At 42.5% G+C, this 21,671-nt stretch overlaps 1 protein-coding gene across 2 annotated transcripts in view; it reads right to left on the bottom strand.

Annotated features, from left to right (window-relative positions):
* Window positions 1–21,671, bottom strand: part of LOC132383261 (serine/threonine-protein phosphatase 6 regulatory subunit 3-like) — a 212,668-nt gene that overhangs the window by 33,206 nt on the left and 157,791 nt on the right. For both annotated transcript variants that reach the window (XM_059954219.1, XM_059954220.1), the window contains exons 19-21: window positions 20,108–20,273; window positions 16,855–16,964; window positions 2,751–2,934 (exon numbers count right to left, since the gene is read on the bottom strand). In XM_059954219.1, the coding sequence (XP_059810202.1) occupies window positions 2,751–2,934; window positions 16,855–16,964; window positions 20,108–20,273 (460 nt within the window). The remainder of the gene's footprint in view (window positions 1–2,750; window positions 2,935–16,854; window positions 16,965–20,107; window positions 20,274–21,671) is intronic.

The following is a 21,671-nucleotide window of genomic DNA, read 5'->3' as shown; positions in this document are numbered from 1 at the left end:
ATTTAGCAGCATTCATCTTCCCATCAATCCTGATCAGATTTCTAGTCCCTGCTATTGAAAAGCATCCCCATAACATGATGCTACCTTGCCATACTTTACAGTAGGGATGGTTTTACCTGGCTGATGCGCAGTGTTAGATTTATGCCACATGTACTGCTTCGAGTTGAGGCCAGAAAGCTCCACAAGACCTTCTTCCACATCTTCACAGTATCTTCTAAGTAATGCTTTGAAAAGTCTTTACTGGCAAGGATATGATTTTTTTTGAGCCAGGACTTTTTCCTAGCTACTCTTCCACAAATACTCTTTTAGTCCAAGGACTTTGTGTGGAGCTATGATCTTCATCTCCAGTTGTAGCCACTGACTTCTGCAGCGATTAAGTTTAGAGGAGTGGCCTGACCTTGGCAATGCAGCTGTGGTTTCATATTTTTTCCACTTTTTCACAATTAACTGCACTGAGCTCTGAGGTAGGTTCACTGACTTTGAGATGGTCTTCTACCCTTCCACTAGATTTGGGCTTCTCTATTATCATTTCCCTGACTTGCTCTTTTGTCTTCATTTTGGTTTGGTCTGTTGAAAATCTACCATAATGTTGGACCCTATAGAGAGAGGGCGTGTTTACTCTTATGAATTCATTAAAAATAGGTGATTCTCCAATTTTCTACAGCAACAAACTTGGTGAATTGGTATGGTAATACGTATATTGCTAGAGGAAAGGTAGCATAGTAATTACAAAGAGGATGAATACTTTTCCAGCATCACAATTTTGGCTTTTGTAAATTTTTGACAAGCTCTGGAATTTTCCTTTTGATTTGACATGACACACAATCTTTCATAGATTAGCTCAAAAATCCTACTTGAATACATTTTAAATTTAGCAAATGAGATAATAAAATGTGAAAATAGTTGTAAGGGCTGAATATTTTTTCAAGGAATCTTAAATGCTTGAGCACACCAAAGCCAAACAAAATTGCACAGTGAATTCTCAAGTGGAAGCAGGGAAGCAGTGGAAAGACTAATGGAACCTCACTCTTCACTATCAAAACTGTTACTCCTTCCCAGTAGCAGCTTTCTCTTTTCAAGATGAACAATTACCCTTCATTAACATTTTTGCATTCACAAGAATAGCTTCGGAAATTTTGACAGAATGATTTGAGATGTTTTGGATGCAAGGCTGAGAATTATATTTTCCCTCCCTGGCTTCATGTTGACTTTGAAAGTGTGTCATACACAGTTCGCAAGGGGACGACTCACTGTCATTGGAGAAAATACTCCACATTCCACAGTGAAGTCGTGCGACATAGATTCTGCAATCACATTCACAGCAGTCACAGTCTCTGCCTGCCAGCCAATGCAACTTCAATCACCAATTCAGATTGGGTTATTTTGTCAATTTTTTTCTGACCCACAAAATAATTTCAATACATTCTGGAAAGATCATGTATACCCCTCCAAAATAAAATACAATGAAATAATTATAGATTTCATTATTAAAGAAATTTCATTTACTTGCCAAAGATGAAAGTAATCTTTTATTAAGATAACCAGAGATTTGTCCAGGATTTAATGGTTACCAGGCAAAGCATGGATATTATTGAAGATTACACGAATTAGGTGGGTAGTGCAGAAGATCAAGATACTGACAGGATGCAGAGCAGGGCAGATGGAGTTTACCGGTTAAGTGTGAAATGATACATTCTGGAAGGTCGAACTTGAGGGCAGAGTACAGAGTAAATGACAGGATTATTAGCTGTGAGATCCTGGGGTCCACGTACATAGATCCCATCAAAGTTGCCCTGCAAGTTGATTGGGTGGTTAAGAAGGTGTATGCTGTGTTGGCCTTCACTAATTGAGGAACTGTGTTCAAGAGCTGCAAGTTAATACTGCATCTCTGTAAAACTCTGCTTAGACCACACTTGGAGTACAGGTCTGGTTGCCTCATTATAGGAATGACATGGAAGCTTTAGAGAGGGTGCAAAGATTTACCAGGAGGCTTAGAAAGCATGAGGAAACGTTGAGCAAGCTTGGAGTCTTCTCTTTGGAGCAAAAGAAGATGACAGGTAACTTGATTGAGGTGTATAACAAACTGCACCTTTTCCCTAGGGTAGAAATGGCTATCACAAGAAGGGATAATTTAAGGTGATTGGAGGTAAGTATATAGGGAAGGTAACAGGCAGATTTTTTTCACACAAATTGGTGGGTGTGTGGAACACACTGCCAAGAGTGGTAGTAGAAGCAGATACATTAAGGTCATTTAAGATACTCTGAGATAGGCACACAGTTGATAGAAAAATGGAGGCTATGTGGGAGGGAAAGGTTAGATTGATCTTGGAGTACGGCAACAGGTTGGCATGACATTTTGCTGAAGGACCTGTACTGTTCTGTGTTCAATGTTCTATCCAGTGACACTAACAGATGGTTCAGAAACTCTGATTTCATCACTGTATAGCTTAGCACAATATACCCTGCAAGTTTAACATGCCTCTGTAAAAGTAGCACTGCCACATACACTCGAATTGAATCCCTCTCTTGTGATGGACATAAAGCTTCAGTTAACCTTGTGAACTTAAAACCTGAGTTAACTCATCTGTAAAGTTATCCAACACCACCTCAGGCCAGACCCACAAACAGTTCAGCACCCTGATCCTTTATGGCATCAATGTCCTTCATCCTTGCCTTGCAAAGCCTCGAATATAACACATGGTAACTCACATCTTCCAGTGCAGTTATCCCCAACCATTTTTCATAAATACCTTGTGCGTGTTTTAGCTTCTGGATTGTTCACCTCAGACGATAAGACCGCTTCTGGCACAGAGCCATTGAGAACCGCCATGTTTTCTACAGCTGCTTTTTCTGTGCCCGTCTGTGACATCATACCCGTTTTCGTGGCATCTGGCACTTTGTCATCTTCTCCACTGCTATGCATGTCCAAAGTCTCTGCAGAAACAGATTATGAGGCAGTGGATGCCATTTACTTGGATTTTCAGAAGATATTTGGTAAAGTGCCACATGAGGCTTCTTTACAATATAAAATCCTGTGGCTTTACAGGAAAGATACTGGCATGGCTGACAGGCAGGAGGCAGCGAGTGGGAATAAAAGAGGCCTTTTCTGGTTGGATGCTGGTGACTGGTGGTGTTCCTCAGGGGTCAGTATTAGGACTGCTGCTTTTCACATTGTTTGTCAATGAGTTAGATAATGGAATTAATAGCTTTGTGGCAAGGTTTGCGGATGATACAAAGATAGGTGGAGAGGTAGGTAGTGCTGAGGAAGCAATGCGACTGCAGCAGGACTTGGACAAATTAGGAGAATGAGCAAAAAGGTGGCAGATGGAATACAATGTTGGGAAATGTATGATAATAATTTTGGTGAAAGGAACAACAGTGCAGACTATTGGGGAGAAAGGGGAGAAAGTTCAAATATCAGAGGTGAAAATGGACTTAGGAGTCCTCGTGCAAGACTCCCAGAAGGTTAATTTACAGGTTGAGTCTATGGTAAAGAAGGCAAATGCAAATATCCTATTTCAAGGGGAATAGAATATAAAAGCAAGGAGATAATGCAGAGCCTTTATAAGACACTAGTCAGCTGCATATGGAGTACTGTCAACGGTTCTGGACACCGTATCCCAGAAAAGATGTGTTGTCATTGGAGAGTCCAGAGGAGGTTTACAAGGATGATTCCAGGAATGAAGGGGGTAACATTTGAGGGGTGTTTGGCAGCTTTGGGCCTGTACTCACTGGAATTTAAAAGAATGAGGGGGAAGGGATCTCATTGAAACCTACCTAATGTTGAAAGGAGTAGATAAGATGGAATGTAAAGGATGTTTCCTATGGTGGGGGCATCCAGAACAAGAAGCACCGCCTCAAAATTGAACAGAGGTAAGAATAGTAGCAAATCTGTGGAATGTTCTGCCACAGACCGCGGTGGAGGCCAAATCTCTGGGTATATTTAAGGTGGAAATTGATCATTTCCTGATTGGTCAGGGCATGAAGGGATATGGCAAGAAGGCAGGTATATGGGGTTTAGTGGGATCCGGAATCTGCCATGATGGAATGGCAGAGCACACTTGATGGGCTGAATATCCTATTTCTTCTCCTATGTCTTACGGTTTTATGATTTTCGCACACCCTTCCCTCACCACAATCTAATCCTGATGCTTCTGAACACTTCTCCCCCTGCTGACTCCAAGGCAATGACATGCCAGGGTTAGATCCCAGAAGCAAAGATGGTCATTAGCACCACATCAAAGCCTCAAACAGCGTGTGTTGCAAGCTCTGTTCAAAACTAGACTGCATTACAGCAATTCTTCAGAAATGTCCCCAGGAGAACAAATTTCAGAATCATTATCAACAATGGATTCATCATCCCCCTGGCTCAGTCGGGTCTGGAGTGATGTTCAAACTGTCTCATTATTTTGCCCACATTTATCTAACTGGGCACTGAGTCTGCATGAAGTTTAGGTTTTCCTGGGCTGTTGTTAACTGAGCTAAATCAGTTCAGTCTAATCTGATTGTCTTCATACTCATGCTCCAGTTTCAATTCTTAATATACTTTATCATGGTTATAATGGTGAAGGGTATAGTTTTCCTTTCTCACTTACAGAATAGCACATTGTGGTAAACAGTAACAGATACTTGATTCGGAGAAGGATCTTGGCGATTGTAGGGATGACTTACAGTGGACTGAAAAGCTTGAGCATGTAAATAATAAGAAAGAGGATGTGCTGGAGCTTTTGGACAGCATCAAGTTGGATAAGTTGCCAGGACCAAATGAGATGTACACCAGGCTACTGTGGGAGGTGAGGGAGGAGATTGCTGAGCTTCTGGCAATGATCTTTGCATCATCGAGGACGGGAGAGGTTCCGGAGGATTGGAGGGTAGCGGATGTTGTTCCCTTATTCAAAAAAGGGAGTAGGGACAGCCCAGGAAATTATAGGCCAGTGAGTTTTATTTCAGCTGTTTGTAAGTGTATAAAAGAGGTGTACAAGATGATGAGAGGCATTGATCGTGTGGATAGTCAGAGACCTTTTCCCAGGGCTAAAATGGTTGCCACAAGATGACACAGGTTTAAGGTGCTGGGGAGTAGTCAGGGGTAAGTTTTTTTTTACTCAGAGAGTGGTGAGTGTGTGGAATGGGCTGCTGGCAACTGTGGTGGAGGTGGAAACAATAGGGTCTTTTACGAGGCTTTTAGATAGTTACATGGAAATTAGTAAAATAGGGGGCTATAGGTAAGCCTCATACTTTCTGAGGTAGGGACATGTTCTGCACAACTTTGTGGGCTGAAGGGCCTGTATTGTGCTGTAGGTTTTCTATGTTTCTATGCAAGTTGATGGAGAAGATCCTGATAGGCAGGGTTTAGGAACATTTGGAGAGGCATAATATGATTAGGAATAGTCTACACGGCTTTGTCAAAGGCAGGTCGTGCCTTATGAGCCTGATTGAATTACTTGAGGATGTGACTAAGCACATTGATGAAGGTAGAGCCATAGATGTAGTGTATATGGATTTCAGCAAGGCATTTAATAAGGTACCCCATGCAAGGCTTATTGAGAAAGTAAGGAGGCATGGGATCAAAGGGACATTACTTTGTGGATCCAGAACTGGTTTGCCCACAGAAGGCAAAGAGTGGTTGTAGATGGGTCATATTCTGCATGGAGGCCGGTAACCACTTGGATGAGGAAGTGGAGGGATGGGTTAGTAAATTTGCTGATGACACAAAGGTTGTGTGTGTTGTGGATAGTGTGGAGGGCTGTCAGAGGTTACAACAGGACATTGATAGACTGGGCTGAGAAGTGGCAGATGGTGTTCAACCCAGATAAGTGTGAGGTGGTTCATTTTGGTAGGTCAAATATGATGGCAGAATATCGTATTAATGGTAAGACTCTTGGCAGCATGGAGGATCCGAAGGATCTTGGGGTTCGAGTCCATAGGACACTCAAAGCTGCTATGCAGGTTGACTTTGTAGTTAAGAAGGCACTGGCCTTCATCAATCGTGGGACTGAGTTTTAGAACCGAGAGCTATGAGAGCCTGGTCAGACCCCACTTGAAGTACTGCGCTCAGTTCTGGTTGCCTCACTACAGGAAGAACGTGGACACCATAGAAAGGGTGCAGAGGAGATTTACAAGGATGTTGCCTGGATTGAGGAGCATGCCTTATGAGAATAGTTTGAGTGAACTTGACCTTTTCTCCTTGGAGCGATGGTGAACGGTTGGTTTTTGTTGTACTGTAGATCATGGTCTTTCTTGGAGGCTTTCCTATTGCTTCCTTAGTGGGCAGAGGGTGCTAGAGGGTTTTTTTTTGCTGAAGTGAGTGGGGAGGGATGTTGCTTTGCTGAGATTGTGTACAGGAGGGGGCAGTCACAGGGGTTTTGGGACTCTAACATTCTTACTGTCACTCATTCTTTGGGGCTTTTTTCTGTTTTTTGCGGATGTCTGTGAAGAACAAGAATTTCAGATTGTATACATTTTCTGATATTAAATGGAACAATTGAAATATTAAGGAAACCTTTCTGAACACGTTTGACAAATTCTTTCCCATCCAAAAAATAGAAACACAAAATGCTAGCAGAACTCAGCAGGCCAGACAGCATCTATGGGAGGAGGCAGTGACAATGTTTCGGGTGAACCTCCCGATGAAGGGTTTCGGCCCGAAACGTCGTCACTACCTCCTCCCATAGATGCTGTCTGGCCTGCTGAGTTCTGTCAGCATTTTGTCTTTTTATTTCCAGCGTCTGCAGATTCACTCCTGATGTCTTTCCCATCCAGACCTTTTACACTTTGGGAGTTCCAGTCAATACGGGGAAAGTTAAAAATCACTTACTATCAGAAACTTAGGTTTCTTGCAACAGTCTGTGATCGTTCTACACATTTGTTCCTCTAAATCCCCTTGAACTGTTGGGTGGTCTATAATATAATCCCATTAATGTGGTCATACCTTTCTTATTCCTCAGGGGTACTCATAAAGCCTCACAAGATGAGCTGCAACTCTAGTTTAACCACCCCTCCCCAGCCCTGTGAAGCACTAGCAAACATTATCACTGGGATATTAGCCCCCTCCTCTCCAGTTCAGGTGCAAATGCTCCCTTCTGTACAGATCCCAATGATCCAAAAATCTGAAGCCCTCCCCTCCTGCACCAACTTCTTAGCCATGTGTTACCTATTTATCACCTCACTAGCATGTGGCACAAGTAGCAATTCTGAGGTCACAACCCTACAGGTCCTGTCCTTTATCTTAGCACCCAACTTCCTGAACATTCTTTGCAGGACCTTGTCAACCACTCTACCCATCTGGTTGGTACTAGTATGGACTACAACCTCTGGCTGCTCGCCATCCCACTTAAGAATGCTGTGGACTTGATCCGAGATGGGAAGCAACAAACAATCCAGGACTCTTGTCGTTGTCCACAGAATCCCCTTTCTGTTCTCGTAACCAATGAAATCCCTATTGTTATAGCGCACCTAATCTCCCCTCTTCCCTTCTAAGCCACAAAGCCAGACAGTGCCAGAGACCTAAATGTTGAGGAATGCCTCTGCTAGGTCATCCACCCACCCACCCAGCAGTATCAAAAGCATTCAAAAACTTGTTGAGGGGAATGGTCACTGGGGTACTCTGGGCGGGCTGCCCTTATCCCTTCTGATAGTCACCCAGTTACCTGTGTCCTGCACCTTGGGTGTAATTACCTCTCTATATGTTCTATCAACTTCTCAGCCTCCCAAATGATCCGTAGTTTATCCAGGTCCAGCTCCAACTCGATAATATGGTCCGTTAGAAGCTGCAGCTGGATGCACTTCTTGCAGGTGTAGTCTTCAGGGACACTGATGGTCTCTCTGCCTTCCTAGATCCTAATTGAAGCATTCTAGTATCCTGTATATCATCCCCACTGTTCTAAATGTGTACTAACATAAGTTGGTGCTAAACAGCGACTCCTTTGCTTGCATTTTTAGAAACAGCTCTACTTCCATCTTTAATATGCTCGAAATGGACTTTTTAACATTGTAGCGTTGTAAACCAGCAGGTTATTGTTATGCCTTCCGCTCGCTGTGAAAATGGGGGACGCCTCCCTCTCTCTTATTAGGTAGAGAGAGAACCTGTGGTTTATCGAATGCCAGATTAAATGCGATAGTCTTTGGGATAACTGCAAGGTCTGTGTCTTTACTATCGCTTAGCTCACGCTTGTGCTCAGTAGCTGGTGTGCTTTTTTGCCCCGGGGGGGAGGGGAGCGTTGCTGCCACTTACGCGTGGGATGGGGGAGCTGCGGGAGACTTTGGGATTCTCACGTTTGACTGTCGTTCATTCTTTAGGACACTTCTCGGTTTTCATGGATGTTTTGTGAAGAAAAAGCATTTCAGGATCTATACAAGTGTCCCCCGCTTTACAAATGTTTGCTTTACGCCACTTCGCTTTTACAAAAGACCTACATTAGAAACTTGTTTTCGCATTACAAGGAGGATTTTCACTTTTACAAAAAATTTTCCCATATAAATTAATGGTTCTTCACTTTATGCCATTTTGGCTTAAGGAAGTTTTCATAGGAATGCTCTACCTTTGTAAGGGGGGTGGGCGGAACACCTGTATTATATACATTTCACTGACATCCAATTCGACCTTTGAACCTTTAAATTACGAAAAATCTACCTACCGCCTATGCCTCTCCTCAAAATCTTGATGAGCCAAAGCCTCAACTCTCCACTCTTAACACTGGCCCACTCACACAATGGCCGCTCTACTTAAATCTAACTTCTTTTTATTGGCCTTGCCAAGTGCCTAAGTATGTACAATCTAATGACTCTTCAGGAAATGTGGCGAGCAAAATGTGCCACCTGCCCCTGCTCGCTTCTTTTAAACTCTCTCCAAGCAATATAGTATTGCCTTGTGACTGTGGTGCACAAAATGTGCTGACCGCCTCCACTCGCTTCTTTTAAACTTTCTCCCTCCAAGCAATTTGGTACCTTCTCGGGACTATGGTGTGTCTCTTTTAAACTGTCTACCCCTCCAAGTAATCAGGTCTCTCCTCGGGACTTTGGCACGCAAAATGTACGCACTGCTCCTGCTCATTTCTTTTAAACTCTCTCTCTACACAATCTGGAGTCTCCTCAGGACTCTGGCCACAAAATGGATGCTAAGACAATTATATATAAAACAAGCACCAAAATATCACAGCATCAAACTTGCTGTTCAACACTTGGTCTTAGTTTGACTTCTTCACTTGAATTGAATTGTGAATACTGAAAGCAGAAACTGAGGACTGAAATTTTGAAGGTCTTTCGTGGCAAGAAAATTCTGGAAAGCGAAACTCCGAGGTATTGCCAGATATTGGGGTCCGAGTCCACAGGACACTCAAAGCTGCTGTGCAGGTTGACTCTGTGGTGTGGAAACTCTAGAAAGGGTGCAGGGGAGATTTACAAGGATGTTTTCTGGATTGGGGAGCATTCCTTATGAGAACAGGTTGTGTGAACTCGGTCTTTTCTCCTTGGAGCGAAGGAGGATGAGAGGTGACCTGATAGAGGTGTACGAGATAATGAGAGGCATTAATCGTGTGGATTGTCCGAGGCTATTTTCCAGGACTGAAATGGCTAGCACGAGAGGGCTATGGGTAACCCTAGGTAATTTCTAAGGTAAGAACATGTTGGGCACAGCTTTGTGGGCCGAAGGGCTTGTATTGTGCTGTAGATTTTCTATATTTCTATATATTCAGGAGTGTACAAAATAGTGCAGCCAGATGTTTGATGCTAATACTGAGAATAGATAGAGAACAACAGTAGGGAAGATAGCCCAGTCACAGCCTCCAACAACAACTCTTCTTTAATTGTGATGAAATTTGGCTACTTACAGGAAAGATATCAATAAGACTGAAAGAATACAGAGAAAATTTACAAAGGTGTTGCTGTGACTTGAGACCCCAAGTTATAAAGAAATGTTAGGAATTTATTTCCTGGAGCTTAGAAGAACAAGGGGAGCTTTGATAGAGATGTACAAAACTATGAGAGGTACAGTTAGGGTAAATGCAAGAAGGCTTTTTCCACTGAGGTTGGGTGAGACTAGAACTAGAGGTTAAAGGTAAAGGGTGAATCTGAGGCAGATCTTCACACACAGTGTGGTGTGAGTGTGGAACAAGCTGCCAGTGAAGCGACTGCAACATTTAAAACCAGTTTGAACAAGCATGTGGATGGGAGGGTTGTGGAGGAATATGGTCCCGGTGCGGGTCAATGGGACTAGGCGGAAGAACAGTGTGGTATGGACTAGATAGCCCAAGGGGCTTGTTTCTTTTCCTTAGTGCTCTAGGACCCTATGATTCTAATTTGGCATGTCCTCACAAAAAAAGCAAAATTGAGGGGTTGTGGTGGAACTGAATCACATGTCAGCATAGATAACAAGATACCAAGTTAACTTGCATGCTGAGATGCAATTTATATCAAGTTGGCATTGGATATTTTACATCTATTCTTACCCCAAATATTTCCCTAAACCCTACTTTAGTCTGCCTCATATAGAGGACGTGCAAACACCGCACAGAAAATTCCAGCTGCTGGGATTGAATCTACGTCACTGGACCTACAAGGCAGCAGTACTTGAGTGAATGAAAAGATTATAAATATCTTTTCAGATATGTGTGCATATGTAAATCTTTTCACACACATTGTGTAAACTTTAGTTAACAGGCCAAGGTTAAATAACTGACAAAATCAAGATGCATAGCTGCAATTAAGCTAAAGAATTATTTATGGTTGGGTAAAAGCAAAGAAACTTTATTTAAAACAAGTTAGGGTACATTTGCCTAGCTTTGATCTTGAGGCAACAAACTTAAGGCATAATTAAAATAATAACTTTGTGCCCATTCACTACATGGCAGTTCGAAGTCAAATAGCAACAGTGAAGATATCTGACTAGTGACACAGAAACCTTCAAATGCAGGAAGTCTCGGACAGGACAGTTAGAGTATATAACAGAAGTAACATTTTCCTTAAAGCAGTTATTAAAAAGTAGCCTCGTGGTTCAGAGCAAAAGTTGCAAGGGCAGATAAAAGGAGGAGATAGTTGGAATGAGCTAGGAGTAGGATAGGGGAACTTGGGAGAGAGAGATGGAGAAAAAGCAAAAGGGAGGAAGAGAGAGGGAAAAATGGGAGGGGGAAGAAAAGGAGAGAGGAAAGAGGAACAGAAAAAGGAGAGGGGAAAGAGGGACAGAAAAGGGAGAGAGGAAAGAGGGACAGAAAAGGGAGAGGGGAAAGAGGGACAAAAAAGGGAGAGGGTAAAGAGGGACAGAAAAGGGAGAGGGGAAAGAGGGACAGAAAAGGGAGAGGGGAAAGAGGAACAGAAAAAGGAGAGGGGAAAGAGGGACAGAAAAGGGAGAGAGGAAAGAGGGACAGAAAAGGGAGAGGGGAAAGAGGGACAAAAAAGGGAGAGGGTAAAGAGGGACAGAAAAGGGAGAGGGGAAAGAGGGACAGAAAAGGGAGAGGGGAAAGAGGAACAGAAAAAGGAGAGGGGAAAGAGGGACAGAAAAGGGAGAGAGGAAAGAGGGACAGAAAAGGGAGAGGGGAAAGAGGGACAGAAAAGGGAGAGGGGAAAGAGGGACAGAAAAGGGAGAGAGGAAAGAGGGACAGAAAAGGGAGAGGGGAAAGAGGGACAAAAAAGGGAGAGGGGAAAGAGGGACAGAAAAGGGAGAGGGGAAAGAGGGACAAAAAAAGGAGAGGGGAAAGAGGGACAAAAAAGGGAGAGGGTAAAGAGGGACAGAAAAGGGAGAGGGGAAAGAAGTAATGAAGGGAGAAGGGAAGAGGGAAAGAAAAGGGAGAGGGGAAAGAGGGACAGAAAAGGGGAGGGGAATAGGGAAAGAAAGGGAGAGGGGAGAGGGAGGAAAATGGGAGTGGGGTGAGAGAAAAATGGAATGATAAAATATGGTAGGAAATTCTGAAACTGAGGCAAAATAATGAGGTTCCCTCAGAGATGAGTCATGTCAAACAGCAGAATGGACAGTAGAAATCACAGGTAGCTGAGGTGCCAATGTAGTTCTCTTGGTTCTGGGTTGTCTTTCGACAGTTGATTGCTGGTGTTTATAATGCAAAAGCACCAAGGAATAGGAAATCAAGTGAATGGAATTAAGTTGTTAATCTGCAACAAAGGGCAGGAAAAGGTTCAAATCATTGAATAATTTGCTAGTGTAATTTTCCTGACATTCTGAGGATGAGATCACACACGCAGTGGTCACACTTAATCAGCCAATCATGTGACAGCAACTCAATGCATAAAAGCATGCAGACATGGTCCAACCAAACATCAGAATGGGAAATAAATGTGATCTATGTGACTTTTTGTGTTTGTTGATGCCAGAAAGGGTAGCTTGAGTAGCTCAGATACTGCTGAATCCCTGTGACCTTCATGTACATCAATCTTTAGTTTCCAGAGAATGGTCTGAAAACATCCAGTGAGCGGCAAAAATGCCTTGTTAATGAGAGAGGTCAGAGGCCAGACTGGTACAAGCTGACATGAAGGTAACAGTAACTCAAATAATCAGGCATTATAACAGTGGTGTGCACTAAAACATCTCTGAATGGACTACACATCAAATCTTGAAGTGGATGGGCTACAGCAGATGACAAGGCACAGGAGCTACATAATAAAGTGGCCAATGAGTGTATCTGTTCTGAGCGGGGTATACCACTAGAATCCAACGTAGAATGGGATCCGTAGGAAAGGAATGGAGCACTACATAATAAGCAAAAGGATTCAGTATGGCTTGTAACCCTGTACTGTTCAATGCCTGTACCTCCTTCTGCAACTGTATCCTTGACTTCCTCATCAGAAGACGACAGTGCGCTAATCAGAAATAAAGTTTCCATCACATTGACAATTGACACTGGTGCAACTCAAGGATGTGTGCTTAGCCCACTGCTCTACTCTTTCTACACCCATGACTGTGTGGCTAGACCGAGCCCAAATGCTATCTTTAAATTTGCTGATGATACAACTATTGTTGCCAGAATTTCTGACGGGACAACAAAACATTCAGGAACAAGATACATCAGCTAATTGAGTGGCCTTGCAGCAACAACTTTGCATTCAAAATCAGCAAGACCAAAGAATTGTGGACTTCAGAAAGGGTAAGACGAGGGAACACAAACAAGTCCTCATTGAGGGATCAGAAGTGGAAGGAGTGAGAAATTTCAGGTTCCAGGGTGTCAATATATCTGAAAATCTATCCTAGGCCCAACATATTGTTGCAGCTATAAAGAAGGCATGACAGTAACTATACTTCACACAAAATACACTGCAGATGCTGTGGTCAAATCAACATGTACAAACAAGCTGGAGGAACTCAGCAGGTCGGGCAGCATCTGTGGAAATGAGCAGACAACATTTCAGGCAGAGACCCTTTGCAGGACTGAAGAGGGAGGGGGCAGGGGCCCTATAAAGAAAGTAGGGGGAGGGTGGAAGGTACCAGGTGAAAAACTAATCAGAGGAAAGATCAAGTGGTGGGGGAGGGGAAGGAGGGAGGGGATAGGCAGGAAAGGTGAAGGACGAATGTAAGGGGAAAGCACTATGGGTAGTAGTAGAAGGCAGAATCATGAGAGGTGATAGGCAGCTGGAAGAGGAGGCAGAGTGAAACTGGGATGGGGGAAGGGAGAGGGAGGGAATTACTGGAAGTTGGAGAATTCGATGTTCATGCCAAGGGGCTGGAGACTACCCAGACGGTATATGAGGTGTTGCTCCTCCAGCCTGAGTTTGGCCTCATCATGGCAGTAGAGGAGGCCATGTATGGACATCTCCAAATGGGAACATGAAGCAGAGTTGAAGTGGGTGGCAACCGGGAGATCCTGTCTGTTGTGGCGGACGGAGCGAAGGTGCTTGACGAAGTGGTCCTCCAATCTGTGTCAGGTCTCGCCGATGCAGAGGAGGCCGCACCGGGAGCACCGGATGAAATAGATTACCCCAACAGACTCAGAAGTGAAGCGTTACCTCACCTGGAAGGACTGTTTGGTGCCCTGAATGGTAGTAAGAGAGGAGGTGTAGGGACAGGTGTAGCACTTATGCTTGCAGGGATAAGTACCAAATGAGAGATCTGTAGGGAGGGACATGTGGACCAGGGAGTCGTGAAGGGAACGATCCCAGCGAAAAACGGACAGGAGTAGAGAGGGAAAGATGTGCTTAATGGTGGGGTCCTGTTGAAGGTGGCTGAAGTAGCTATACTTCATTAGGAGTTTGAGGAGATTTCTATAGGTGAACAGAGGAGAGCATTCTAACCAGATGCATCATCATCTGGTATGTTGGGTGGGCACTGTACAAAATCGAAATATATATGTATATAGTTTGTGTGTGTGTGTATATTCACCCCCTTGGAAGTTTTCATGGTTTTTTTTTACAACATTGAATCACTGGGGATTTAATTTGGCTCTTTTGACACTGGTCAAAAGAAAAGACTCTTACATGTCAAAGTGAAAACAAATTTCTACAACTTGGTTTAAATTTATTACAATTATTAAACACAAAATAATTGACTGCATAACTACTTACCACCTTCAAGTCAGTATTTAGTAGACACACCTTTTGCAGCAATTACAGCCTTCAGTCTGTGTGGATAGGTCTCTATCAGCTTTGCACATCTGGACACTGCAATTTTTCCCCATTCTTCTTTACAAAACTGCTCAAGCTCTGTCAGATTAGATGGGGCTCGTGAGTGAACAGTCCAGGCACAAATTCTCAATTGGACTGAGGTCTGGACTCTGACTTGGCCATTCCATGACGTTAACTTTGTTGTTTTGGGCCATTCCTTTGTAGACTTGACTTTATGCTTGGGGTTATTGTCTCGCTAGGAAACAAATATTCGCCCAAATCACAGTTCTCTTGCAGACTGTATCACATTTTGCTCCAGGATTTCCCTGTGTTTTGCTGCATTCATTTTGCCCTCTACCTTCACAAACCTTACAGGGCCTGCTGCAGTGAAGCACCCCCACAGCATGATACAGCCACCACCATGCTTCACGGTATGGATGATGTGTTTTTGATGATGTGTGGCATTTGGCTTACGCCAAACGTAGCGTTTAGTCTGATGACAAAAAAATTCAAGTTTGGTTTCATCAGATCATATAATGTTCTTCAAACTGACTTCAGAGTCTCCCACATGCCTACTGGCAAACTCTAGCCGAGATTTCATGCGAGTTTTTACAACAGTGGTTTTTTCTTTGCCACTTTCCCATAAAGCTGTGACTAGTGAATCACCCTGGCAACAGTTGCATGTGCAGTCTCTCACATCTCAGCCACTGAAGCTTGCAACTCCTCCAGAGTTGTCAAAGATCTCTTGATAGCTTCCCTTACTAGTTCCCTTCTTTCACGGTCGTTCAGTTATTGAGGATGGCCTGCTCTAGGCAGATTTACAGTTGTGCCATTTCCTTTCCATTTCTTGATGACTTAACTGTACTCCTAGGGATATTCAGTGACTTGGAAACTTTCCTCCTTTACTCTCTGTATACCCATGACTGTGCCACTCACAGCTCCAATCTTAATTGGCTAAATCTCAAATAATATTGAGCCAGTTTTTAGAAAAGTCAAAATGCTGACAGAGTGGTATTAAGAAAACAAAGGAACTAGTTGTGAACTACAGGAGGAATGGAAACAGGCTAACCCCTAGACATCAATGGATCTTCGGTTGAGAGGGTGAACAGCTTTATAAGCTCCTCAGTATCACCAAGGATATCACGTTGACTGTACATACCGGCTGTGTGATGAAAAAATAACAACAAAGCCTCTTTCACCACAGACGGTTGAAGTAGTTTGCTATGGGCCCCCAAATCCCAAGAACTTCCTACAGGGGCACAATTGAGAGCATCCTGACTGGCTGCAACACTGCTTGATATGGGAACTGTACCTCCCTTAATCACAGGACTCTGCAGAGAGTGATGCGGACAGCGCAGCGCATCTGCAGATGTGAACTCCCCACTATCCGGGACATTTACAAAGTCAGGTGTGTTAAAGGGGCCTGAAGGATCATTGGGGACCTGAGTCACCCGAACCACAAACTGTTCCGTTGCTGCATTCCAGGAAATGGTACTGCAGCATACAAGCCAGGACCAACAGGCTCTTCCACCAGGACATCAGACTTATTAATTCATGCTGATACAATTGTATTTCTGTTATACTGACTGTCCTGTTGTACATACTATTAGAAATGACTAAAAATTGCACATTTAGATGGAGACATAAAGTAAAGATATTTATTCCTCATGCACATGAAGGATGTAAGTAATAAACTCAATTCAATTCTTGTTCCATCTCCTGACTTGTGCTTTTCAATAACCTTTTCGCGGAGTTGCTTGGAGTGTTCTTTTGTCTTCATGGTGTATTTTTTGTCAGGACACTGATTCACTAGTTTTATATTTGTATAATTGTTACACTAGATATTTTTACAACATTCAAATGAAACAATTTGACTGCACACAGGTCTCCAAAAACAGATCTCCATTTCACTCATTATGATTTCTGAAACCAACTGGATGTACCAGTGATGATATGATTGTCATATTAAATGAATACTTATGCAATCGATTATTTAGTTTTATATTTGTAATTAATTTAGATCACTTGGTAGTGATCTGTTTTCACTTCGACATGCAAGAGTCTTTTTCTGTTGATCAGTGTGAAAAAAAAAGGCAAATTAAATCCACTGCGATTTAATGTTGTAAGACAATAAGACATGAAAACTTCCGGGGGGGGGCGGGGGAAGAGTGAATACTTTTTGTAAGCACTGTGACACACACTTTCTGTACTTCAGATTTTAATTATTATGCACTGCAATGCTCTGCTACCGCATGACAAATTTTATAACATATGCCAGTGATATTAAACCTGATTCCGATGATACTCCACAATACTCACTTTCCTCCAATGTTTTGTCACGTCCGTCACCACTACTCTGGAGCTCACCGGCAGGAGCAGAATTGGTTTCCATAGATACAGGAGAGTTTGTTCGCAAGCGTCCAGAGGGGCTGAAAGAAATTAATTCCAATTAACAGAAGCCTGGATGGGTGCCACATTGCTCACCAGAATCCACTGCTACTTTTTTTTGCTTTGTTGTTTATCTTTAACGTCATGCAGACCCTCAGAAAAACAGAAAAAACAGCAGATGCTGAATATCAAAATGTAGACTTTGTTAGGTCCTTGACTATCAAAGTTGGATGACAAGTTGTTTAAAATTGGGATGGCTCCAAGTTTTATTTTTATTAACCTGCAATTACCCAAAACCAATTACTAGAATCTTCTTGTCCCAACTTGCAATGTCCAGCATTTTTTACCTAGTTTCTCCCATTTCAACTAAAGATGGATACAAGGCCAAAAGGACTTTGCCAAGACGTCACCCTCTTTGGACCTGGCTATTATGCATATGGACACTCAGGATTGATCTGTGGAGAGCATACAGGTCCCATTCTCAAGGGCAGTGCATCACTTTACATCAACACTTCATTGATCGTGGTTCAATTCCTGCCACTGACGGCAAGAAGTACATTCTCCTCAAGACACTCGGGCTCCTCTGGGTACTCTGGTTTCCTCCTACATTCCAAAGTCATACGGTTTAGTGTTAGTAGATTGTGTTATGCCAGAAACATAGTGACACTTGCAGGTTGCCCAGTGCAATCCTTGGTCTGTGCTACTTGAGGCAAACTGATACATTTCACTGTATGTTTCAGTGTTTTGATGTAGAGCTGACAAATTAAGCTAATCTAATCTTTAACTATCAATATTACCAAGTTCACAGTAAATTTATTATTAAAATACACACAGATGCAAGAAAAGGTTTGTGAACCATTTGCAATTACCTGGTTTTCTACAGTAATTGCTCATAAAATGTAATCTGATCTTCATTTAAGTCACAATAATAGACAAACACAATCTGTCTAAACTAATAACACACAAACAATTGTACTTCTTCTTGTCAATACCAAGTACGCCATTTAAACAAATCATAATCTAGTTCAAAAAAGTATGTGAACCTCTGGGGTAATGCCTTCTACAAAAGCTAATTGGAATCAGGTGTTCCAATCCATGAGATGAGATTGGTGGTGTGGGCTGTAGCTGTGCCTTGCTCTATAAAAGACACACAAAGTCAGGTAACTGACAGAGCCTGTTCATCTGAAGAAAGATCTGTAAATCAACAACAGAATGGTCTAAAAAGAAGAAAATTTATGTTTTGGAATGGCGAAGCCAGAGTTCAGACCTTAACCCAATTGAGATGCTGTGGCATGCCCTGAAAAGGGTTGATCATGCTAGGTATCCCAGAAATACTGATGAACTGAAAGAGTTTGTATGGAGGAATGGTCTAAAATTCCTCCTTGCCGTTGTGCAAATCTAATCAGCAACTACAGGAAACTGTTGGTGGTGGTTATTGCTGCTAAAGAGGTTTTACTATTTATTAAATACAAGGGTTCACATACTCTTTCCAACCTGGACTGTGAATGATTGAGCAATGTGTTCAATAAGGACATGAGAGGTACAATTGTTTGTGTTTATAGTTTAGGCAGATTATGTTTGTCTAATATTATGACAGATGAAGATTAGACCACATTTTAAGAATAATTAATGCAGAAAACCAGGTAATTGCAAAGGATTCACAATTTTTTTTCTTGTTACTATATATGTCACCATATACTACCCTGAGATTCATTTCCTTGTGGGCATTCACAGTAGAATCAGTAAGTATGCACCAAGACTGACAATCATGCAATAGACAAACTGTGCAAACACAAAAAGAAATGAATAATATTGAGAACATGAGTTGCAGAGTCGTTAAAAGTCAGCCCATTGGTTGCAGAATTAGTCCAGTGTTGAGGTAAGTAAAGTTATCTATGCTAATAAGAAGTTCATCTTCCAAAAACCAAGCAACCCATTTGACAACTCCCCTTGAAATCACTGGAATAGGTACAGTATCAGACGAGCTGTTAATCAGGAATGAAGTGCAGCATCCACATATGATGGCAGCAAAGGAATGAATGAATTTTGGTAGGAGCTGGGCTGAGCAGGTGGTCCTTGATAATCAATCCAGTCACTTTAACATGGATAATAAACCATGGTACCCCAATGTTCAAATGTCAAAAGTCTGTACAGATGATTCATTTTCTTGCAGGCATTTACATTAGAACAAAGAAACAGAACAGAATCTGTGAAAAGCTACACAATCAATGTGAAAAAGACAACCTGTACAAATACAAAAATATTTAAAATAAATAAGCAAATAACATAAATATACTAAGAACTTGAGTTGTAGAGTCCTTGAAAATGAGTCCATAGGTTGAGGAGTCAGTTCAGTGTTGAGGTGAGTGAAGTTATCAATGCTGTTGCTGGGGCTTAATGGATGCACGGTAATAACTGTTCCTGAACCTGGTGACGTGGACTAACGGCTCCTGTGCCTCCTTCCTGATGGCAGTAGTGAGAAGAGAGCATGACCTGGATGGTAGGGGACCCTAATGATAGATGCTGCTTTCTTGTGGCAGCGCCTCTTGTAGATGTGCTCAGTGTGGGGAGGACTTTACCTGTGCAGGACTGGGCTGTGTCCACACTTGTAGGCTTTTCCATTCCTGGACACTGGTGTTTCCGTAGCAGGTCCTGATACGACCAATTAGGATACTCTCCACTCTCCACGGTATATCATTTCTTAGAAAAAACACTTTTCCTAGCCATAAGTACCACTGGAGGTATGACGCAGCCTTGTCTCCCAGTCAGTGCAGTAATGTCTGCAGTTGTAGGATAAAGGAATCAATGACTGTGCTTCGTCTTTACCCTGCTGAAGCACATGGACTGACGTCAGAAAAAGACAAAATCTACCACTGTTCTGATTGTCTCCTCAGCCAGTCAGTTCAGTGCTACATTCTAGGTTCACAGATGAACTTGAAGAGAGAGAAGAGAATGGAGAAAAGAAAAAAACAACTGGAACCACATTTCCAAGCAACACACACGAAACACTGGAGGAACTCGGGCCAGACAGCATTTATGGAAAAGAGTATACTCTTTTCTACAGATGTTGCCTGCTCTGCTGAGTTACTCCAGCATTTTGTGTATGTTGCTTGGGTTTCCAGCATCTGCAGATTTTCTCTTAATTGTGATTGGAACCATATTTCCTTCCAGTTTCATCACTTACCCGGCCTGGGAGGCAAAGCTGGCGAATACTGCCCAACCTTCTAAAGGAGGCAGTGACGTCGTGTGTTCTGCATTGTCCCATGCACTAAATCCAGCATCTGCAACACTCTGGCTCGCACCGTTATTTGCCATAGGTACAGCATCGAAGTCTGCTGTCCAACCAGATTCTGAAGATCAAAGCAACACTTCATTGGTAACACATTAGGCAGGATTCTCCTAACTAAAAGAAGAACTGAACCAGAATAGCCCACAGTCCACTCTTCACTTGTTGAACTAACTACACTATTAGCAAGTGCTATGTAACTGCAGAAAGCTATACCCCAGTAAAGTTTACACATTGCTGTATGAAATGGAAATACTAAATGTACATAATTGTAAAATCATTTAAATGCTGATTCAGATTAATATGACATGTACATTGAAACATACAGTGAAATGCATCATAAACACGAGGAAATGCATTGTGTTAACTACCAACACAACCTAATGAAATGACGGAGCAGCCCACAAGTATCGATGCACATTCTGACACCTATATAGCATGCTCACAATGCTTGGCAGAACAACATAGGACACAACAGCAGCAAAACAAGCCCTGCTTCTCACTCCCACATATCCAAGATACATTATCCTCTAATTCCAGGTTTGGTCTTCCATTCCAGCAGGCCTGTGGACTCGCAGATGTTGGACTTTTGACTTCCCCAGCAGACTAGCAGACTTGAGGGTGCTACACTTAGTAACAAGTAATTGAAATATTTCAAAAAAAATTGCAGCCTTCCATCTGAATTGTGTAAGGCATGTGCTTACAGTGGCATGCAAAAGTTTGGGCACCCCTGGTCAAAATTTCTGTTACTGTGATTAGTTAAGTGAGTAGAAGATGAACTGATCTCCAAAAGTCATAAAGTTAAAGATGAGACATTCTTTTCAACATTTTAAGCACGAATAGTGTAATATTTTTGTTTAGTACAATTTTAGAGTGAAGAAAGGAGCACCATGCAGAAGTTTGGGCACCCCAAGAGATTTGAGCTCTCAGTCTACGTCCACACTAGACTGGATAAATCATAACTGAAGCTTTTACTCGTCATTTTGACCCTCCATTCACACTGAAATGGCATTCCCCCCCCCCCCCCCCAAAAATGGAGCTTTTCTAAAACGCACTCCAGCCAGAGAGTGTAAATCTGAAAACGCTGGTTGGGTGGTGTAGTGTGTACGGGGTAACTGGAGCTTTTTAAAAACACTGTCATGACGTGCCGGAACAGATGCAGCAGATACCAACCCGCTTGCGTCCCATTTGACCTTTTCCTGCTCCAGCATCACGTCTTCTATGAGTATTCTACCGCCATCACTGAACTGAACGATTTTAGATAACTAGACTTCACAATTTTCATATAAAAACAATGCTGTCATCTTGAAATGTTAACTCAGTTTTCCTGCTCATAAATACTGCCAAATTTGATACGGTTTTTCATCACTCCCCTTTCTTTGTATTCCTCAAAGACGTTGTTGAAAACTTTCTTTTGTTGTTGTTGTAGGTACTCTAGTTTTTAACCAATGAAAATAGCACA

The sequence above is a fragment of the Hypanus sabinus genome, chromosome 29 (genome assembly GCF_030144855.1).
Source record: "Hypanus sabinus isolate sHypSab1 chromosome 29, sHypSab1.hap1, whole genome shotgun sequence".
Taxonomy (NCBI): Eukaryota; Metazoa; Chordata; class Chondrichthyes; order Myliobatiformes; family Dasyatidae; genus Hypanus; species Hypanus sabinus.
Note: the sequence above shows the minus strand (reverse complement) of the source record. Positions and strands in the feature narration are given on the sequence as shown.